This window comes from Electrona antarctica, assembly GCF_951216825.1.
Source record: "Electrona antarctica genome assembly, contig: scaffold_196, whole genome shotgun sequence".
Classification (NCBI taxonomy): Eukaryota; Metazoa; Chordata; class Actinopteri; order Myctophiformes; family Myctophidae; genus Electrona; species Electrona antarctica.
Genome location: NW_027637154.1, coordinates 198,200 through 215,000, shown reverse-complemented (window position 1 = coordinate 215,000; position 16,801 = coordinate 198,200). Strand labels below are relative to the sequence as shown.

Genomic DNA, 16,801 nt, shown 5'->3' with positions numbered 1-16,801 from the left:
CAGTGATCCTAGGCCTTTCCTTCTATAGTGATCCTAGACCTTTCCTTCTATAGTGATCCTAGCCCTTTCCTTCTTCAGTGATCCTAGGCCTTTCCTTCTATAGTGATCCTAGAGGCCTTTATCCTTCTTCAGTGATCCTATGCCTTTCCTTCTTCAGTGATCCTAGGCCTTTCCTTCTTCAGTGATCCTAGGCCTTTCCTTCTTCAGTGATCCTAGGCCTTTTCTTCTTCAGTGATCCTAGGCCTTTCCTTCTTCAGTGATCCTAGACCTTTCCTTCTTTAGTGATCCTAGACCTTTCCTTCTTTAGTGATCCTAGACCTTTCCTTCTTTAGCGATCCTAGACCTTTCCTTCTTCAGTGATCCTAGGCCTTTCCTTCTTCAGTGATCCTAGGCCTTTCCTTCTATAGTGATCCTAGGCCTTTCCTTCTTCAGTGATCCTAGGCCTTTCCTTCTATAGTGATCCTAGGCCTTTCCTTCTTCAGTGATCCTAGGCCTTTCCTTCTATAGTGATCCTAGGCCTTTCCTTCTTCAGTGATCCTAGGCCTTTCCTTCTATAGTGATCCTAGGCCTTTCTTCTTCTTCAGTGATCCTAGATCTTTCCTTCTTCAGTGATCCTAGACCTTTCATTCTATAGCAATCCTAGACCTTTCCTTCTTCAGTGATCCTAGGCCTTTCCTTCTTCAGTGATCCTAGACCTTTCATTCTATAGCAATCCTAGACCTTTCCTTCTTCAGTGATCCTAGACCTTTCCTTCTTCAGTGATCCTAGGCCTTTCCTTCTATAGTGATCCTAGGCCTTTCCTTCTTCAGTGATCCTAGGCCTTTCCTTCTATAGCGATCCTAGACCTTTCCTTCTTCAGTGATCCTAGGCCTTTCCTTCTTCAGTGATCCTAGACCTTTCCTTCTATAGCGATCCTAGACCTTTCCTTCTTCAGTGATCCTAGAGGCCTTTCTCCTTCTTCAGTGATCCTAGGCCTTTCCTTCTTCAGTGATCCTAGAGGCCTTTCTCCTTCTTTAGTGATCCTAGGCCTTTCCTTCTATAGTGATCCTAGGCCTTTCCTTCTTCAGTGATCCTAGGCCTTTCCTTCTATAGTGATCCTAGGCCTTTCCTTCTTCAGTGATCCTAGAGGCCTTTCCTTCTTTAGCGATCCTAGACCTTTCCTTCTTCAGTGATCCTAGGCCTTTCCTTCTATAGTGATCCTAGGCCTTTCTTCTTCTTCAGTGATCCTAGGCCTTTCCTTCTTCAGTGATCCTAGGCCTTTCCTTCTATAGTCAAGAAGACACACTCCACAGAGACTGCCCTGCTGGCAGTCACAGAAGCACTACATGCTGCCCAGGCTGCTTCCCACTCTGCTGTCCTGATTCTCCTAGACCTATCGGCGGCATTTGACACAGTGAACCACCAGCTGCTCCTAGACACCCTAGCGGATCTAGGCATCGGCGGGACAGCACTAAAGTGGTTCTCTTCCTATCTCACCGACCGGACCTACCAGGTTTCCTGGAAAGGTCTGCTATCATCCCCCCGAACCCTCCAAACTGGGGTCCCACAGGGATCTGTACTTGGTCCCCTCCTTTTCTCACTATACACCAAATCCCTTGGCACTATCATCTCTGCTCACAATATATCCTATCACTGCTATGCCGATGACACACAACTGTTTCTATCCTTCCCCCCCTCTGCCACCCAGGTGGAAGAGTGCATCACTGCTTGCCTGGCTGACATCTCACAGTGGATGTCCTCCAACCACCTCAAGCTGAACCCAGACAAGACTGAGCTTCTCTTCTTCCCAGCTAAGTCCTGCCCTATGCGGGAGCTAACTATTTCCGTAGACAACGCCCTGGTAACGTCTGTCCCAACAGCCAGGAACCTTGGTGTTGTCCTGGACAGTCAGCTCTCGTTTAAAACTCACATCACAGCTGTCACTCGATCCTGTAGGTTCACACTCTATAACATACGACGAATTAGACCGTTCCTCACCCAGGAATCAGCCCAGCTCCTAATCCAGACAACAATCTTGTCAAAACTTGACTATTGTAATTCGCTCCTTACTGGCCTACCGGCATGTGCACTTAAGCCTCTGCAAATGATCCAAAATGCCGCAGCTCGTCTGGTCTTCAACCAGCCAAAATTCTCACATGTCTCCCCCCTGCTCCGCTCCCTGCACTGGCTCCCAGTCGCTGCCCGCACAGAATACAAAACTCTGATGCTGGCATTCAAAGCAACCAAAGGTATGGCTCCCCCATATCTTGCAAGCATGATTGAACCCTACAAACCCTCCCGCGCACTCAGATCAGCCAACGCAGGAAAGCTGGAAGTACCCTCACTAAAAACGCCGGGCCAACGCTCCACACGTCCCAAACTCTTCTCCCTTCTGGCCCCAAAACTGTGGAATGCACTCCCCGTTGCAGTCAGAACTGCGGCATCACTCCCAATCTTCCGCCGTAGTCTGAAGACCCACCTTTTCAGACTCCATCATGGCCCATAGCACTTATCCTACCCCCTTAGATAGCACTTTTTAGACTTAGATAGCATTTGAAACAGACTTATAGCATGTCATGTAGACAGCACAATAATTGCATTGTATATAGTCATAGCACATCATAGTAGCCTACATATGTATAGCATAGTATAGTATATATGTATAGTTAATATGTATAGTGTCATTATATAGATATGTTCTAGTTACGTTCTTAGCTTGCATGTTTCTTGATAAATGCATTTTATATATATGTGATGTATTCCCATACTTTTGTTCCTGCCTAATGTAAGTCGCTCTGGATTAAGAGCGTCTGCTAAATGCCTAAATTGTAAATTGTAAATTGTAATTGTAAATTGTAATAGTGATCCTAGGCCTTTCTTCTTCTTCAGTGATCCTAGGCCTTTCCTTCTTCAGTGATCCTAGGCCTTTGCTTCTATAGTGATCCTAGGCCTTTCCTTCTTCAGTGATCCTAGGCCTTTCTTCTTCTTCAGTGATCCTAGACCTTTCCTTCTTCAGTGATCCTAGGCCTTTCCTTCTATAGTGATCCTAGGCCTTTCATTCTATAGTGATCCTAGGCCTTTCCTTCTTCAGTGATCCTAGACCTTTCATTCTATAGCAATCCTAGACCTTTCCTTCTTCAGTGATCCTAGACCTTTCCTTCTTCAGTGATCCTAGGCCTTTCCTTCTATAGTGATCCTAGGCCTTTCCTTCTTCAGTGATCCTAGGCCTTTCCTTCTATAGCGATCCTAGACCTTTCCTTCTTCAGTGATCCTAGGCCTTTCCTTCTATAGTGATCCTAGAGGCCTTTCTCCTTCTTCAGTGATCCTAGGCCTTTCCTTCTATAGTGATCCTAGACCTTTCCTTCTATAGTGATCCTAGCCCTTTCCTTCTTCAGTGATCCTAGGCCTTTCCTTCTATAGTGATCCTAGAGGCCTTTATCCTTCTTCAGTGATCCTATGCCTTTCCTTCTTCAGTGATCCTAGGCCTTTCCTTCTTCAGTGATCCTAGGCCTTTCCTTCTTCAGTGATCCTAGGCCTTTCCTTCTTCAGTGATCCTAGACCTTTCCTTCTTTAGTGATCCTAGACCTTTCCTTCTTTAGTGATCCTAGACCTTTCCTTCTTTAGCGATCCTAGACCTTTCCTTCTTCAGTGATCCTAGGCCTTTCCTTCTTCAGTGATCCTAGGCCTTTCCTTCTATAGTGATCCTAGGCCTTTCCTTCTTCAGTGATCCTAGGCCTTTCCTTCTATAGTGATCCTAGGCCTTTCCTTCTTCAGTGATCCTAGGCCTTTCCTTCTATAGTGATCCTAGGCCTTTCCTTCTTCAGTGATCCTAGGCCTTTCCTTCTATAGTGATCCTAGGCCTTTCCTTCTTCAGTGATCCTAGGCCTTTCCTTCTTCAGTGATCCTAGGCCTTTCCTTCTATAGTGATCCTAGGCCTTTCTTCTTCTTCAGTGATCCTAGATCTTTCCTTCTTCGGTGATCCTAGACCTTTCATTCTATAGCAATCCTAGACCTTTCCTTCTTCAGTGATCCTAGGCCTTTCCTTCTTCAGTGATCCTAGACCTTTCATTCTATAGCAATCCTAGACCTTTCCTTCTTCAGTGATCCTAGACCTTTCCTTCTTCAGTGATCCTAGGCCTTTCCTTCTATAGTGATCCTAGGCCTTTCCTTCTTCAGTGATCCTAGGCCTTTCCTTCTATAGCGATCCTAGACCTTTCCTTCTTCAGTGATCCTAGGCCTTTCCTTCTTCAGTGATCCTAGACCTTTCCTTCTATAGCGATCCTAGACCTTTCCTTCTTCAGTGATCCTAGGCCTTTCCTTCTATAGTGATCCTAGAGGCCTTTCTCCTTCTTTAGTGATCCTAGGCCTTTCCTTCTATAGTGATCCTAGGCCTTTCCTTCTTCAGTGATCCTAGGCCTTTCCTTCTATAGTGATCCTAGGCCTTTCCTTCTTCAGTGATCCTAGAGGCCTTTCTCCTTCTTCAGTGATCCTAGACCTTTCCTTCTTCAGTGATCCTAGACCTTTCCTTCTTCAGTGATCCTAGACCTTTCCTTCTTCAGCGATCCTAGACCTTTCCTTCTTCAGTGATCCTAGGCCTTTCCTTCTTCAGTGATCCTAGAGGCCTTTCCTTCTTCAGTGATCCTAAGCCTTTCCTTCTATAGAGTGTCGCAGTCCCACCTCCTACCCTGGACCAGGAAATGAAACCCAATGCATTATATTCTCATAGACATTTCTTAAAGTATTTATTTAAAGACGGTTACACCGCGGACAAAGCCAACTCGAGTCGTGACAACTCATGACAACACAAACAATATTTTGGACCAAACAAATAATTAGAAAGAAGAAAAAAACGGCAGGTTACAACACTTTTTTTGTTGTCTTTCTTATTTGTAATTATTTGTTTGGTCCAAAATATTGTTTGTGTTGTCATGAGTTGTCACGACTCGAGTTGGCTTTGTCCGCGGCGTAACCGTCTTTAAATAAATACTTTAAGAAATGTCTATGAGAATATAATGCATTGGGTTTCATTTCCTGGTCCAGGGTAGGAGGCGGGACTGCGACGCTCTATAGTGATCCTAGAGGCCTTTCTCTTTCTTCATTGATCCTAGGCCTTTCCTTCTTCAGTGATCCTAGGCCTTTCCTTCTATAGTGATCCTAGGCCTTTCCTTCTATAGTGATCCTAGAGGCCTTTCTCCTTCTTTAGTGATCCTAGGCCTTTCCTTCTATAGTGATCCTAGAGGCCTTTCTCCTTCTATAGTGATCCTAGGCCTTTCCTTCTTCAGTGATCCTAGGCCTTTCCTTCTATAGTGATCCTAGGCCTTTCCTTCTTCAGTGATCCTAGGCCTTTCCTTCTATAGTGATCCTAGGCCTTTCCTTCTTCAGTGATCCTAGGCCTTTCCTTCTTCAGTGATCCTAGGCCTTTCCTTCTATAGTGATCCTAGGCCTTTCCTTCTTCAGTGATCCTAGGCCTTTCCTTCTTCAGCGATCCTAGACCTTTCCTTCTTCAGCGATCCTAGACCTTTCCTTCTTCAGTGATCCTAGGCCTTTCCTTCTTCAGTGATCCTAGGCCTTTCCTTCTATAGTGATCCTAGGCCTTTCTCCTTCTATAGTGATCCTAGGCCTTTCCTTCTTCAGCGATCCTAGACCTTTCCTTCTTCAGCGATCCTAGACCTTTCCTTATTCAGTGATCCTAGGCCTTTCCTTCTTCAGTGATCCTAGGCCTTTCCTTCTATAGTGATCCTAGGCCTTTCTCCTTCTTCAGTGATCCTAGACCTTTCCTTCTTCAGTGATCCTAGGCCTTTCCTTCTTCAGTGATCCTAGGCCTTTCCTTCTATAGCGATCCTAGGCCTTTCTCCTTCTTCAGTGATCCTAGACCTTTCCTTCTTCAGTGATCCTAGGCCTTTCCTTCTATAGTGATCCTAGAGGCCTTTCTCCTTCTTCAGTGATCCTAGGCCTTTCCTTCTTTAGTGATCCTAGGCCTTTCCTTCTTCAGTGATCCTAGGCCTTTCCTTCTTCAGTGATCCTAGAGGCCTTTCCTTCTTCAGTGATCCTAGGCCTTTCCTTCTTCAGTGATCCTAGGCCTTTCCTTCTTCAGTGATCCTAGGCCTTTCCTTCTTCAGTGATCCTAGAGGCCTTTCCTTCTTCAGTGATCCTAGGCCTTTCCTTCTTCAGTGATCCTAGGCCTTTCCTTCTTCAACGATCCTAGGCCTTTCCTTCTTCAGTGATCCTAGGCCTTTCCTTCTTCAGTGATCCTAGAGGCCTTTCCTTCTTCAGCGATCCTAGGCCTTTCCTTCTTCAGCGATCCTAGGCCTTTCCTTCTTCAGTGATCCTAGGCCTTTCCTTCTTCAGCGATCCTAGGACTTTCTTTCTATAGTGATCCTAGGCCTTTCCTTCTTCAGCGATCCTAGGCCTTTCCTTCTATAGCGATCCTAGGCCTTTCCTTCTTCAGCGTTTCTAGGCCTTTCTTTCTTCAGCGATCCTAGGCCTTTCCTTCTTTAGTGATCCTAGGCCTTTCCTTCTTCAGCGATCCTAGGCCTTTCCTTCTTCAGTGATCCTAGGCCTTTCCTTCTTCAGCGATCCTAGGACTTTCTTTCTATAGTGATCCTAGGCCTTTCCTTCTTCAGCGATCCTAGGCCTTTCCTTCTATAGCGATCCTAGGCCTTTCCTTCTTCAGCGTTTCTAGGCCTTTCTTTCTTCAGCGATCCTAGGCCTTTCCTTCTTTAGTGATCCTAGGCCGGTTTCATGTGCGCTGCCGTTCACTTATTGTATACAGGCTGACTGAAAAGCTGAATAACTTTAAATCTACGGAGCTCTCTGTGGTTTTGACAAAACGCCCAGTGTTCGGAGGTCTTTTTTGATTGTCCGGTGATCCCGATCGGAACATTGGCGTTTTCTAGAGCAAGGATGGCCTCATTTTAGGTCGCTAGCATTGACGCTAAATATTTAGCATCTAAAATGGACCGGCAAAGCGGACGTGCGTCACACTAAAAACCAAGTAGATCCGGGTCAGCAGTCAAGCGCTGGCACTTTCGTCCACCAGGTGGCAGTGATACACTTAAAGATGTAGCTAGGTGTAATGTTAGAGACCACAGAAGACATGTAAATATGAAATAAATGCTTAAACATGTAGCTATAGGTGTAATGTTAGAGTCCACAGAAGACATGTAAATATGAAATAAATGCTTAAACATGTAGCTAGGTGTAATGTTAGAGACCACAGAAGACATGTAAATATGAAATAAATGCTTAAACATGTAGCTAGGTGTAATGTTAGAGACCACAGAAGACATGTAAATATGAAATAAATGCTTAAACATGTAGCTAGGTGTAATGTTAGAGTCCACAGAAGTGAACCTTTCAAGTTTTCTCAACTCGCTGTTTCTCTGCAAGACATTACTCTATAAGCCATATCTCCAAAACCGGTGGGTCAAACTGAACAACCAATATGTCAATTTGAAGCTACGATTCCCTGCTTTCACATGACAAGAAAAAACGAAAATGAATAATAATCCAATGACTGTCTCCCATTCACGGTGGGTCAAATATCACATTATAGATTACAAATAGATTACATTAATTTATAGATTACATTAATTTATAGATTACATTAAGTTATAGATTACATACATTTATAGATTACATTAATTTATAGATTACATTAAGTTATAGATTACATTAAGTTATAGATTACATACCCATGTTCAGAGTAACAGTATAGATATAGATACCATAGATAGGTATTATAGATATAGATAGTATGGAGTAGATTACATATAGATATAGATAGTATAGAGTAGATACATACCCATGTTCAGAGTAACAGTGATGATGTTCAGAGACATGGTGGAGTCTGTGATGCTGCTGAACGAGGACGACTGGAGCGCGCGCGCGCACACACACACGCACGCACGCACGCACGCACGCACGCACGCACGCACGCACGCACACACACACACACACACACACACACACACACACACACACACACACACACACACACACACACACACACACACACACACACACACACACACACACACACACACACACACACACACACACACTAGTTAAGGTCATAAATTCAACTATGTTCAAACTGTCGACAGACTGGTTATTAAATGTGTTCATATTTATTATACAGACTGAACAACCGCACAGTCAGCTAGCATGTAGACTGAACAACCGCACAGTCAGCTAGCATGTAGACTGAACAACCGCACAGTCAGCTAGCATGTAGACTGAACAACCGCACAGTCAGCTAGCATGTAGACTGAACAACCGCACAGTCAGCTAGCATGTAGACTGAACAACCGCACAGTCAGCTAGCATGTAGACTGAACAACCGCACAGTCAGCTAGCATGTAGACTGAACAACCGCACAGTCAGCTAGCAGGTAGACTGAACAACCGCACAGTCAGCTAGCATGTAGACTGAACAACCGCACAGTCAGCTAGCATGTAGACTGAACAACCGCACAGTCAGCTAGCATGTAGACTGAACAACCGCACAGTCAGCTAGCATGTAGACTGAACAACCGCACAGTCAGCTAGCATGTAGACTGAACAACCGCACAGTCAGCTAGCATGTAGACTGAACAACCGCACAGTCAGCTAGCATGTAGACTGAACAACCGCACAGTCAGCTAGCATGTAGACTGAACAACCGCACAGTCAGCTAGCAGGTAGACTGAACAACCGCACAGTCAGCTAGCATGTAGACTGAACAACCGCACAGTCAGCTAGCAGGTAGACTGAACAACCGCACAGTCAGCTAGCATGTAGACTGAACAACCGCACAGTCAGCTAGCATGTAGACTGAACAACCGCACAGTCAGCTAGCATGTAGACTGAACAACCGCACAGTCAGCTAGCATGTAGACTGAACAACCGCACAGTCAGCTAGCATGTAGACTGAACAACCGCACAGTCAGCTAGCAGGTAGACTGAACAACCGCACAGTCAGCTAGCATGTAGACTGAACAACCGCACAGTCAGCTAGCATGTAGACTGAACAACCGCACAGTCAGCTAGCATGTAGACTGAACAACCGCACAGTCAGCTAGCATGTAGACTGAACAACCGCACAGTCAGCTAGCATGTAGACTGAACAACCGCACAGTCAGCTAGCATGTAGACTGAACAACCGCACAGTCAGCTAGCAGGTAGACTGAACAACCGCACAGTCAGCTAGCATGTAGACTGAACAACCGCACAGTCAGCTAGCAGGTAGACTGAACAACCGCACAGTCAGCTAGCATGTAGACTGAACAACCGCACAGTCAGCTAGCATGTAGACTGAACAACCGCACAGTCAGCTAGCATGTAGACTGAACAACCGCACAGTCAGCTAGCATGTAGACTGAACAACCGCACAGTCAGCTAGCATGTAGACTGAACAACCGCACAGTCAGCTAGCAGGTAGACTGAACAACCGCACAGTCAGCTAGCATGTAGACTGAACAACCGCACAGTCAGCTAGCATGTAGACTGAACAACCGCACAGTCAGCTAGCATGTAGACTGAACAACCGCACAGTCAGCTAGCATGTAGACTGAACAACCGCACAGTCAGCTAGCATGTAGACTGAACGCGCATGCGTGCGTGGTTGCGTGCGTGCGTGGTTGTGTGCGTGCGTGGTTGCGTGCGTGCGTGCGTGCGTGCGTGCGTGCGTGCGTGCGTGCGTGCGTGCGTGCGTGGTTGCGTGCGTGCGTGCGTGGTTGCGTGGTTGCGTGCGTGGTTGCGTGCGTGCGTGCGTGCGTGCGTGCGTGCGTGCGTGCGTGCGTGCGTGCGTGCGTGCGTGCGTGCGTGGTTGCGTGCGTGCGTGCGTGGTTGCGTGCGTGGTTGCGTGCGTGCGTGCGTGCGTGCGTGCGTGCGTGCGTGCGTGCGTGCGTGCGTGCGTGCGTGCGTGCGTGCGTGTGTGCGTGCGTGCGTGCTCACTCTGTCCATGTTGGAGGTCTTGGTCTTCCTTCTCCTCCGTCGATGGCGTCTCATCAGACGAGACGAGCTCTGCTCGGTGGAGCTGCTCAACCTCAAAGGGTTAATAATACATTACATATTATTATTATTACATTCATTACTACTAATTATGAACATTAACAAGCTCTGCTCTGATAGGCTGATCAACCTAAAGGCCCATATTCTTTCAGAGCAAACGTTTTTAACTCAAATCTTTGCTTCTGGCTGGGAGGGGGGGGGGGGGGGGGGGTCCCTGGAACAACACATTCTCAGATGGGGGTCCCTGGAACAACACATTCTCAGATGGGGGTCCCTGGAACAACACATTTTCAGATGGGGGTCCCTGGAACAACACATTCTCAGATGGGGGTCCCTGGAACAACACATTCTCAGATGGGGGTCCCTGGAACAACACATTCTCAGATGGGGGTCCCTGGAACAACACATTCTCAGATGGGGGTCCCTGGAACAACACATTCTCAGATGGGGGTCCCTGGAACAACACATTCTCAGATGGGGGTCCCTGGAACAACACATTTTCAGATGGGGGTCCCTGGAACAACACATTCTCAGATGGGGGTCCCTGGAACAACACATTCTCAGATGGGGGTCCCTGGAACAACACATTCTCAGATGGGGGTCCCTGGAACAACACATTCTCAGATGGGGGTCCCTGGAACAACACATTCTCAGATGGGGGTCCCTGGAACAACACATTCTCAGATGGGGGTCCCTGGAACAACACATTCTCAGATGGGGGTCCCTGGAACAACACATTCTCAGATGGGGGTCCCTGGAACAACACATTCTCAGATGGGGGTCGGCGGCCAATTACATAAAGTTTTGTGGGTCCTTGACATCAAAATCACCACCGACAGAAACATGAGGTTTTAACCCTATGAGAACCACTGACAGAAACATGAGGTTTTAACCCTATGAGAACCACTGACAGAAACATGAGGTTTTAACCCTATGAGAACCACTGACAGAAACATGAGGTTTTAACCCTGTGAGAACCACTGACAGAAACATGAGGTTTTAACCCTATGAGAACCACCGACAGAAACATGAGGTTTTAACCCTATGAGAACCACTGACAGAAACATGAGGTTTTAACCCTATGAGAACCACTGACAGAAACATGAGGTTTTAACCCTGTGAGAACCACTGACAGAAACATGAGGTTTTAACCCTATGAGAACCACTGACAGAAACATGAGGTTTTAACCCTGTGAGAACCACTGACAGAAACATGAGGTTTTTCAGAAAACTGTCAGGATTTAGAAGGCATTTGTAGAATCGTCGTCAGGTCAAAAGGATCTGGGCTAACGTGCTAACCTGCAGTGTGTTAGGGTCAGTGCTAACGTGCTAACCTGCAGTATGTTAGCATCAGTGCTAACGTGCTAACGTGCCGTGCGTGCGTGCGTTTTACCTGCTGGTGGCGTCGTCATCCTCCGAGTCGAAACAGGAAGTGGACTCCAGTTCGCTGCTCATGAAAGACGAACAGCTGTCGTACTCTGCAGCTCCGCGGCCCGACGGCCGCGAATGGCCGTTCTGCCTTCCCCCTGGAACACAACGTTAGCATGTTAGCATGTTAGCACATTCTACCTTCCCCCTGGAACACAGACAGCTCTGTTAGCACATTCTACCTTCCCCCTGGAACACAGACAGTTCTGTTAGCACGTTAGCAGGTTAGCACATTCTGCCTTCCCCCTGGAACACAACGTTAGCATGTTAGCATGTTAGCACATTCTACCTTCCCCCTGGAACACAGACAGCTCTGTTAGCACATTCTACCTTCCCCCTGGAACACAGACAGCTCTGTTAGCACGTTAGCAGGTTAGCATGTTCTGCCTTCCCCCTGGAACACAACGTTAGCATGTTGGGACATTCTACCTTCCCCCTGGAACACAGACAGCTCTGTTAGCATGTTCTGCCTTCCCCCTGGAAAAGACAACTCTGTTAGCACGTTAGCACGTTCTGCCTTCCCCCTGGAACACAGACAACTCTATTAGCACGTTAGCACGTTAGCACGTTCTGCCTTCCCCCTGGAACACAGACAACTCTGTTAGCACGTTAGCAGCAGTGTACATAAGTTCTCCTAATGTACTGTTCACACACCTTCGATTAATCACAGGGTTAGCATTTAGCTTAGCATTATTTGTAGCATCAGCGTACCGTGGTCATTGTGTTTCCGTCGAGGTCTCTCTCTGTCTCTCTCTCTCCTCTGTGACATCATGGAGCCGCTCTCTGTGTCGTTGTCCAGAGTGTCTCTGCCACTCGCAGCCTTCGCACTGACGCGCGCACACACACACACACACACACACACACGCACGCACGCACGCACGCACGCACGCACGCACGCACGCACGCACGCACGCACGCACGCACGCACGCACGCACGCACGCACGCACACATACAGTAATTGTAAGCCTTACTGTAAGCAAGCCTTATAGTTAGGTAAAGTTAGCTTAAGTTGTAGCAAATCTGCAAAAAAAATGCTTACCACTAGACACCTTTATGAACACATCTTAACCTTACTTGTAGATAGTAGCAGACACTTGAATAAGAAAAAAAATCACACACACACACACACACACACACACACACACACACACACACACACAGTACTGACTGGTATGATGGGGGTCTTGAGTCTCCGATGCCGCCCGTCCTCTCCAGCGGGGTCATCAGGGTCAGCGGGGGGGCGGGGTCGATGCTGTCCACCACCGAGCCACTGTCTGAGTGGACCGAGTCTCCTGACACCAGCTGTGGACGCACAGCACAGCAGGGGTTAAGGACGCAGTACAGCATAGCAGGGGTTAATGACGCAGTACAGCATAGCAGGGGTTAATGACACAGTACAGCATATCAGGGGTTAATGATATAAACCCTATAGAGCACCAAAGTCTGACGTCAATATTCACATATCCACAGGTTCGTGTACTTTTTATTTGCATTGTAATCCCCATAGGAGGATTTTAGATCGCCTCATATAAGAATTGTGTTTGAAAATTAAACATGTAATCCAGGCCGTTTCACTCATATGGATATGAAAAACGCTAATGTTACTGCTACTGAATTAGTTACATTTTCGCTAGAAGCAGACTGTATCATATATGAGTGACTGACTGTTGCAAACGATACAGACACCTCCCTGACAATATAACGACACAGAGACACCTCCCTGACAATATAACGATACAGAGACACCTCCCTGACAATATAACGATACAGAGACACCTCCCTGACAATATAACGACACAGAGACACCTCCCTGACAATATAACGATACAGAGACACCTCCCTGACAATATAACGATACAGAGACACCTCCCTGACAATATAACGATACAGAGACACCTCCCTGACAATATAACGACACAGAGACACCTCCCTGACAATATAACGATACAGAGACACCTCCCTGACAATATAACGATACAGAGACACCTCCCTGACAATATAACGATACAGAGACACCTCCCTGACAATATAACGATACAGACGCCTCCCTGACAATATAACAATACAGAGACACCTCCCTGACAATATAACGATACAGAGACACCTCCCTGACAATATAACAATACAGAGACACCTCCCTGACAATATAACGATACAGAGACACCTCCCTGACAATATAACGATACAGAGACACCTCCCTGACAATATAAAGATACAGAGACACCTCCCTGACAATATAACGATACAGAGACACCTCCCTGACAATATAACAATACAGAGACACCTCCCTGACAATATAACGATACAGAGACACCTCCCTGACAATATAACGATACAGAGACACCTCCCTGACAATATAACAATACAGAGACACCTCCCTGGCAATATAACGATACAGAGACACCTCCCTGACAATATAACAATACAGAGACACCTCCCTGACAATATAACGATACAGAGACACCTCCCTGGCAAAGTAATGATACAGAGACACCTCCCTGACAATATAACGATACAGAGACACCTCCCTGACAATATAACGACACAGAGACACCTCCCTGACAATATAACGACACAGAGACACCTCCCTGACAATATAACGATACAGAGACACCTCCCTGACAATATAACGACACAGAGACACCTCCCTGACAATATAACGATACAGAGACACCTCCCTGACAATATAACGACTCAGAGACACCTCCCTGACAATATAACGACACAGAGACACCTCCCTGACAATATAACGATACAGAGACACCTCCCTGACAATATAACGAACCAGAGACACCTCCCTGACAATATAACGATACAGAGACACCTCCCTGACAATATAACGATACAGAGACGCCTCCCTGACAATATAACGATACAGAGACACCTCCCTGACAATATAACGATACAGAGACACCTCCCTGACAATATAACGATACAGAGACACCTCCCCGACAATATAACGATACAGAGACACCTCCCCGACAATATAACGACACAGAGACACCTCCCCGACAATATAACGACACAGAGACGCCTCCCTGACAATATAACGATACAGAGACACCTCCCTGACAATATAACAATACAGAGACGCCTCCCTGACAATATAACGACACAGAGACACCTCCCTGACAATATAACGATACAGAGACACCTCCCTGACAATATAACGACACAGAGACACCTCCCCGACAATATAACGATACAGAGACACCTCCCTGACAATATAACAATACAGAGACACCTCCCTGACAATATAACGATACAGAGACACCTCCCTGACAATATAACAATACAGAGACACCTCCCTGACAATAACGCAGAGACAGCTTGTTTATTTTTGGACCACAATGCTTATATGAAACAATTTTAAGATGAGCCCATGTTATTGTCCAGAGAAATGGGGAAACGAAGGGATGAGCGAGTGACGCTATAACCCTGACATCCAGCATGTAGTCATTTATCAGACGCTCGTAATCCAGAGTGATTTACAGTAAGCAGAACAACATGGTGATACATCACATACAGAACAATAGAACAACACATGGTGATACATCACATACAGAACCATAGAACAACACATGGTGATACATCACATACAGAACAATAGAACAACATGGTGATGCATCACATACAGAACAATAGAACAACACATGGTGATACATCACATACAGAACAATAGAACAACACATGGTGATACATCACATACAGAACAATAGAACAACACATGGTGATACATCACATACAGAACAATAGAACAACACATGGTGATACATCACATACAGAACAATAGAACAACACATGGTGATACATCACATACAGAACAATAGAACAACACATGGTGATACATCACATACAGAACAATAGAACAACATGGTGATACATCACATACAGAACAATAGAACAACATGGTGATACATCACATACATCACAATAGAACAACACACGGTGATACATCACATACAGAACAATAGAACAACACATGGTGATACATCACATACAGAACAATAGAACAACATGGTGATACACACAATAGAACAACATGGTGATACATCACATACAGAACAATAGAACAACATGGTGATACATCACATACAGAACAATAGAACAACACATGGTGATACATCACATACAGAACAATAGAACAACATGGTGATACATCACATACAGAACAATAGAACAACATGGTGATACATCACATACAGAACAATAGAACAACACATGGTGATACATCACATACAGAACAATAGAACACCAAATGGTGATACATCACATACAGAACAATAGAACAACACATGGTGATACATCACATACAGAACAATAGAACAACACATGGTGATACATCACATACAGAACAATAGAACAACACATGGTGATACATCACATACAGAACAATAGAACAACACATGGTGATACATCACATACAGAACAATAGAACACATGGTGATACATCACATACAGAACAATAGAACAACACATGGTGATACATCACATACAGAACAATAGAACAACATGGTGATACATCACATACAGAACAATAGAACAACACATGGTGATACATCACCTACAGAACAATAGAACACATGGTGATACATCACATACAGAACAATAGAACAACACATGGTGATACATCACCTACAGAACAATAGAACAACACATGGTGATACATCACATACAGAACAATAGAACAACACATGGTGATACATCACATACAGAACAATAGAACACATGGTGATACATCACATACAGAACAATAGAACAACACATGGTGATACATCACATACAGAACAATAGAACAACATGGTGATACATCACATACAGAACCATAGAACAACACATGGTGATACATCACATACAGAACAATAGAACAACACATGGTGATACATCACATACAGAACAATAGAACACATGGTGATACATCACATACAGAACAATAGAACAACACATGGTGATACATCACATACAGAACCATAGAACAACACATGGTGATACATCACATACAGAACCATAGAACAACACATGGTGATACATCACATACAGAACAATAGAACAACACATGGTGATACATCACATACAGAACAATAGAACACATGGTGATACATCACATACAGAACAATAGAACAACACATGGTGATACATCACATACAGAACAATAGAACAACACATGGTGATACATCACATACAGAACCATAGAACAACACATGGTGATACATCACATACAGAACAATAGAACAACACATGGTGGTACATCACATACAGAACAATAGAACAACACATGGTGATACATCACATACAGAACCATAGAACAACACATGGTGATACATCACATACAGAACAATAGAACAACACATGGTGATACATCACATACAGAACAATAGAACAACACATGGTGGTACATCAC

General features: G+C 45.4%; 1 protein-coding gene across 1 annotated transcript in view; it reads right to left on the bottom strand.

Annotated features, from left to right (window-relative positions):
* Positions 1 to 16,801, bottom strand: part of LOC306919109 (segment polarity protein dishevelled homolog DVL-3-like) — a gene marked incomplete at its 3' end in the record, with an annotated part of 45,247 nt that overhangs the window by 12,939 nt on the left and 15,507 nt on the right. The window contains exons 4-8 of the mRNA XM_079531944.1: positions 12,569 to 12,702; positions 12,111 to 12,226; positions 11,365 to 11,497; positions 9,915 to 10,005; positions 7,784 to 7,853 (exon numbers count right to left, since the gene is read on the bottom strand). Coding sequence (XP_079388070.1) covers positions 7,784 to 7,853; positions 9,915 to 10,005; positions 11,365 to 11,497; positions 12,111 to 12,226; positions 12,569 to 12,702 — 544 coding nt within the window. The remainder of the gene's footprint in view (positions 1 to 7,783; positions 7,854 to 9,914; positions 10,006 to 11,364; positions 11,498 to 12,110; positions 12,227 to 12,568; positions 12,703 to 16,801) is intronic.